The sequence below is a fragment of the Eumetopias jubatus genome, unplaced genomic scaffold (assembly GCF_037043125.1).
Source record: "Eumetopias jubatus isolate StellerSeaLion01/CBP00866 unplaced genomic scaffold, mEumJub1_p1.0 scaffold_10, whole genome shotgun sequence".
In the NCBI taxonomy this organism is placed as follows: Eukaryota; Metazoa; Chordata; class Mammalia; order Carnivora; family Otariidae; genus Eumetopias; species Eumetopias jubatus.
The window spans coordinates 54,709,145-54,715,508 of NW_028274816.1; the positions used below are offsets into that span (position 1 = coordinate 54,709,145).

Sequence of the window (6,364 nt, forward strand, 5' to 3'; positions counted from 1 at the left end):
GTGGGGAGCCAGGGGTGCCAGCCCCGCCCTGTGCCCCACAGATGGCGTTCCGGTACCTGTCGTGGATCTTGTTCCCGCTCCTGGGCTGCTATGCTGTCTACAGCCTCCTGTACCTGGAGCACAAGGGCTGGTACTCCTGGGTGCTCAGCATGCTCTATGGCTTCCTGCTGACCTTCGGTGAGCAGGCCCTCGCCACACTCGGCACCCCTGCCTAGGGCAGACTCAGCAGCGCACGTTTCTGGGTCCTGTGCTGGGCCACGCAGGGGACCAGCCGGGTCCGGTCAGCCTGGCCCTGTCCTCCTAATGCTCATGGTCCCGTGCGGGAGAGACTCATCCCTAGACGGGGACGACCCAGGGTGGGCAGGGGTGGCACGTGAGGAGCCTTGGAGGGGTGCCCGGTCTAGGCTGGGGGTCAGGGAAGACTTCAGGAGGCCGTGCACGGTACGTTTCAGTCCTTGTGCTCAGGGCCCCTTCAGAGTGGACAAGCAGATAGGCGAGTGACAGCACGTGGCAGGTGCCACGAGGGGCTGAAGTTAAGGGGGTTGGGGCGATGGTTTACATACCTCTCTCAGGAGATGGTATGTAAACCGAGGCCTGAAAGATGCCCAGGGGGGTGGTGAGGAAGCTGTGGTAAGATGCGCCTGGGGGTGGGAGCGGCGAAGGAGGCCAGGGTGGCCAGGGAACAGGGAGGAGAGAGAGACCGGAAGTGTGGTCAGAGAGGTCGGGGGTCAGGGCACCCCTTCCTCGGCTCACGGGGCTCCTTCCATCATCACTGCAGGCTTCATCACCATGACCCCCCAGCTCTTCATCAACTACAAGCTCAAGTCTGTGGCCCACCTGCCCTGGCGCATGCTTACCTACAAGGCCCTCAACACCTTCATCGACGACCTGTTTGCCTTTGTCATCAAGATGCCCGTCATGTACCGGATCGGCTGCTTGCGGGACGGTGAGGTCCAGTGGGCGGGCAGGAGGCCCGGCGGGAGGCCCCCGGAGCCGGGCGCAGGCAGGGCCCTGCGCCGAGGGAGATGCCACAGCGTCGGCCTAGGGGCTCAGGCCAGGGGTGCCGGGCGGGCCCCTTCCTCTCACACTGCCCCCCTCACCCCACCCCCAGATGTGGTCTTCTTCATCTACCTCTACCAACGGTGGATCTACCGCGTCGACCCCACGCGGGTGAATGAGTTTGGCATGAGTGGCGAGGCCCCGACGGCAGCCGCCCCTGTGGCCGAGGCCCCGACGGCAGCAGGGGCCCTCCCACCGCCACCCGCCCCGGCCCCCGCCACAACCGCCGCCACCGCCGCCGCCGCCGCCGCCACCACCACCAGAGAGGAGGCCTCCACGCCCCTGCCCGCCAAGCCCACCCAGGGGGCCAGCTCTGCCAGCGAGCCCCAGGAAGCTCCTCCAAAGCCAGCAGAGGACAAGAAAAGGGATTAGCTGCCCCTGGTCCTCCTCTTCCGCTCCGGCTCCTGGTGACCACCACCACCCCCACCCACCCACGCTGTCCTGGCCCCCTCGCCTCCCCTCCCTGTCGCCCTTTCCCTGGACAGATCGGGCCAGGGCGGCGGGAGGCCCCCCTCGGGCCGGAGCCCAGCGTGTGTCGGGGGGCCGGGGCAGGCCAGGGCATGTTGTCTGTGGAGGCGCCGTCTGTCTGTATGTTCCTCTGTGTTTCTAGCCATCTCGCCCTGCCAGCCCAGCACCATTGGGAATCATGGTGAAGCCGACGTGGCGCTGCCGAGGTTGGGGGCCAGGCGGGGAGAGCGGCCGGGGCCCCTCTGTGGGATGCCCACGGCCATCCATCATCTTGTCCCCTGTCCCCCGGCCACGCCCCTCCTCCCAGACCGCCGCCCTTTAACACAGTCTGGATTTAATAAATTCATATGGGTGTTTAACTTAAACTCAGCAATCCCCCCTCGTGCCTGCCTTCCTCTGCCCCCCTGGAGGCTAGCTTCACCGGGCTGCAGGTGGCTCTCCTGGGTCTGCGAGGGAGACCTGCAGGGTGCAGGACACAGTAGGAGACAGGGACCCTCGTGGCCAGGCCCCTTTCGCACCCTTCTCCCCCTCCCAGCAGCCCTCTGAGGGCCTTCGGTAATTGTCCCCATTTCACAGATGGGAAGCTGTTCGCTGGGACCTCCTTGTACCTGTGTTCTCACCACGAGGCTGCATCTGACCGGCCGAGGCTGAGCCTTGCCTGTGCCCACTGATTGCCTCCTGGCCTCACACTGCCAGGTGGGGGGCAGCAGCACAGGCCTGGCTCACGAGTAGACGCCCACAGACACCCACTGTCCTGATAACTGCCCATCAGACCAACTCGTTCAGCAGGCCCCGCATGCTGGACACACAGCCTCGCTTCTTGGCCTGTGAGCTCTCCACCCGGGGTTGCGGTAGGGGTACAGGGGCAGGTCCTTAGGCAGAGTGGTGCTCTGGAGCTGTTGGGGTGACCTCAGCATCCTCGGGGCTCCCCGCCCTCAGGACCCAGCCAAGACCTTAGTGCGTAGCACACGTGTCTTCCCAGCTGCCTGGGTGCTGGGACTGTTCACCCACTTTATAGACAAGGACATAGGTCTCTGGGTGTCCCTGTGCTCCGAGGGCTTGGGACCCCGCATTTCCAGATTTATTGTTTTGGGAGAGGAGGACCACACCAGGCTCCACCTGCCACCCCATCCTGCGGAGCCAGGCAGGGAATCCAGGAGGGCCCAGGGGGTGTTGGCACACGCAGAGCCCCACGTGTACACACGTGGGACAACGGGCTCCTTCTCGCCTCCGGCAGCCACGGACCGGCTCCGCCCCGCCCTCCCCCACCTCATTTCACAGTTGCCAGTGCCCCGGGAGAAAGCCCGGGCCCCCCTGCGGGGCTTCTGTCCCATGACTCTGGGAACCAAGGAAGGAAGCTCTCAGGCCACCTGGACTCACTGGCCTCCTCCTACAGGAACACGCCCAAGACTTTGGCAAGGCCCCTCAGCTATAACCCGCACCCCCATCACTCGGGAGCCTCACCTCTTCACTTTGTCTGGTCCAGGCTGTTCCCTCTTCTGTGCCAGTCCCGCCCCTCCCATTCGCTCAGCAGCCAGAGGGTTTTCTTTTTTTTTTTTTTCTTTTTTAAGATTTTTATTTATTTATTGAGAGAGAGAGAGAATGGTAGAGAGCGAGCACGAGAGGGAAGAAGGTCAGAGGGAGAAGCAGACTCCCCGCTGAGCAGGAAGCCCGATGCGGAACTCGATCCCGGGACTCCAGGATCATGACCTGAGCCGAAGGCAGACGCTTAACCAACTGAGCCACCCAGGCACCCGCCAGAGGGTTTTCTAAAGCACAAACCTGACCCTACCGGTCCTCTGCTCGGAACCTACCATGGTTCCCGGTACCCTTGGGAGAAGAGGCCAGGCCCCTAACGAACGAGACCTTGAGGGGATGGGATTTAACCCTAAGAGCCGGATGCACCCCCCCTCCTTTAACTTGCCATGATCTCTTACCTTCTGGCTCTAGACCCTGCTCTCCCCTTACCTGGGACATGCCCTAAGGCATACAACTTTACCTTATCCTATGCATCCTCCACATTGTGGTTCCAATGCCTCTTCCTCCAGGAAGCCCTCCCTGACCACCTGCTCGGCCCCCTCCCCCCCAGATCCCTGGGTTCTCACACCCCAGCCCTGCTCGCTGTGGGTCAACACTGTCTGGAGACAGGTTATTCTCCACTGGAACGAGCCGGGGCTGTCTCGGTCACTGCTCTGTCCTCTGGGAATGTTTGCTGAGCACATGTTTGTATACTCCTGACTTGCACAGACACGCACACGTCCAGAAGTGTGGACATTGACAGGGCCTGCATTAACACACTGGTAGAGAAACTGATATGCAGTCACTCCACAAATTTTTCCTGAGCCCCTCCCCTGCATGCAGGGGTGTGTGTGTGTGTGTGTGTGTGTGTGTGTGTGTGTGTGTGTGTGTGTGTGTGTGTGTGTGTGTGTGTGTGTGTGTGTGTGTGTGTGTGTGTGTGTGTGTGTGTGTGTGTGTGTGTGTGTGTGTTTTCTGCTTACACAGCAGGGACCAAGACAGCCCAGGTGTGTGTGTGTGTGTGTGTGTGTGTGTTTTCTGCTTACACAGCAGGGACCAAGACAGCCCAGGCCTTCCCTCATGGGGCTCAAAGCCCGGCAGAAGCCCCGAGTGCTGAGGATTTCTGATCTGTCCCTCCGGTTTTTCACCCAATAAACAGTGGTGAGGCCCGACGTTTGCAAGGGGCAGGGGGGCATCAGGTGGGCTCCGGGTCCTATGGTAGGAGCCACAGTTCGATGTTTCTTATCATGAACCAAACTCTAGTCTAAGGGTTGTTTGTGGTTTGCTTCATCTATCAAATGTAATGTTATTCAATGTCCCCATCACCTTACAGGCCGTCATTCAGTCCTCACGTCCACCACTTCTGAGCCTCCTTGTTGTTCCCTGAACATGCCATGTGTGTTCCCACCTCAGGGTCTTTGCACTCGCTGTTCCCTGTGCCTCGCACACTTCCCTGGATAGCCACACAGACCCTTCATCAATTCAACTCTGCTCAATGTCATCTCCGACCTTCCCTGAACGTCCTCCCCCAAACCGTGCCCTCCAAACCCAATCCATATATCCTGCTTTATTCTGTAATGTCGCCATCACCACCAGACATACATATATATTTGCTTCTCTACTTTTCCATCCGTCTCCCCCACCTTGGATTTCAGTTCCATGTAATGGCAGGGGCTTTTGTTTGTTGGGTTCCTTGCTGTGTCCCCGGCTTTTGGAACAGTGCCCAGCACATGTAAGAGCCATATGCAAGTGTCCACTATTTTTAGTATCTTAGTTAATCCTCACAACCATCCTATTATAAGGCCCATTTTACAGACAGGGAAACTGAGGCTCAGAGTCAGTTGCCTGAGGTCACATGGCTGGTAAGTGGGAGACCTACGATTTGAACCCAGACAGCCTGATTCTGGACCCTCACATCATAACCTCTCTTGCAGGGCTCTTGTTGAACACAAGACTACAGCCTGCAGGCCAAACCCAGCTTTTCCTAGAATTTGTGTGATTTTTACATGTTTAAGTGGTTAAAAAAAAAAATCTCAAGAAAAATATTTGCTTTGACATGAAAATTACACAAAATCCAGATTTCAATGTCCATAAGATAATGTTTTATTGGAACACGGCCACGCCTGTGCTGTCTTTGGCCGCTTTTTGTGGAAAAAGTCTGCTTGATATTTTGCTCTACGGCAGTAGCTCTCCAGCTTGGGCTTGAGCTCTCTGCATCACCCGAAGGGCTGAGGGCCACACTTTGAGACCACTGCTATACACGATTCTGCTTCCCACGAGCAGGTAGCCAGCCGGGTTTGGCGACTGCTCTGACCTGGTGCTCAGGGCAGGCTCTGGCACACAGCAGGTGCTCAATAAGTGTATGTCAAATGAATCAATGAGGCTGTGTGGGTCATCCATGGAAATTTTACAGAAGCAGACACAGGATGCTAAAGCTTGGCTCTGTGGTCTGAGGGTGCCGGGCATCCCAGTTAGGACCTGATGGTCAACTAGTCATTTTCCGGGACAGGGAAGGCCTAGGAATGTGACCTAACCAAAGGGCTGCCCTTCTTGGAGCTTCAGTCTCCTCCTCTCTGCAATAATCCTGATTTGATCACTTGCCTCTGATGCTGGTGCAAGCCGGGAGGCATCTGTGAGGCCTGCAGGTAAGCCCTTTGCTCAGGGGTCAGGCACACAGCTCAGTATATGCACACTGGGAGCTCCCCGGTTGATGTTCCCACGCTGAGTTACCGAGCCCTCGAGCTGAAAGTGTTCTGGGCTATTAGGAAACTTGAAGGGGCAGTGGGAGAGAATAAAACGTCCATCCACTCTAGAAACATTCATTGGACACTTAACTGTGTTCCAAGGGCTGTTCTAGGCCCTAGGGTTAGAGCAAGGAACAAAACAGACAAATCCTAAAACTGGCATTCTAGCCATAAACGTTTAAGTATCTTCAACCCCAATTTACAGTTGAAGAAACAGGCATAGAGAGAGTGTGGTTTTCCTAAAGATCATTACTACCCATGGCAGCTGGAGCCCTGGCAACTTCCTGCTCCCGAATCTTCCCTTACAGCCAGAGAAACAGCAGGTTCAGCTCCCGCTGGCAGACCTGGGGGACGGGCCTCAGTTTCCCGACTTGCCCCATGGGTAGGACGTGAACGGCCCTAAGCAAGCCTCAGTTGTCTCCGCCAGAGCAAAGGGCAGCGGCGCTGGTCCAGCCCCTCCCGTGCGCCCGGCCTCCTCTTCCCGGCCGGCCCCGCCCCCGAGACCACGTGACGCGTGGGGGTTTTCCCGTTCCCCTAGCGTGACGTCACGATGGGGTGCGGGCCAATGGGCGCGCAGG

General features: G+C 58.4%; 1 protein-coding gene across 1 annotated transcript in view; it reads left to right on the plus strand.

Annotated features, from left to right (window-relative positions):
• The window catches only part of CLPTM1 (CLPTM1 regulator of GABA type A receptor forward trafficking), a 29,601-nt gene extending 28,084 nt beyond the window's left edge, over nucleotides 1-1,517 (plus strand). Inside the window, exons 12-14 of the mRNA XM_028087935.2 lie at nucleotides 42-177; nucleotides 779-946; nucleotides 1,112-1,517. Of these exons, the coding sequence (XP_027943736.1) occupies nucleotides 42-177; nucleotides 779-946; nucleotides 1,112-1,431 (624 nt within the window). The 3' untranslated portion in view covers nucleotides 1,432-1,517. The remainder of the gene's footprint in view (nucleotides 1-41; nucleotides 178-778; nucleotides 947-1,111) is intronic.
• Nucleotides 1,518-6,364: the final 4,847 nt, after the last annotated feature.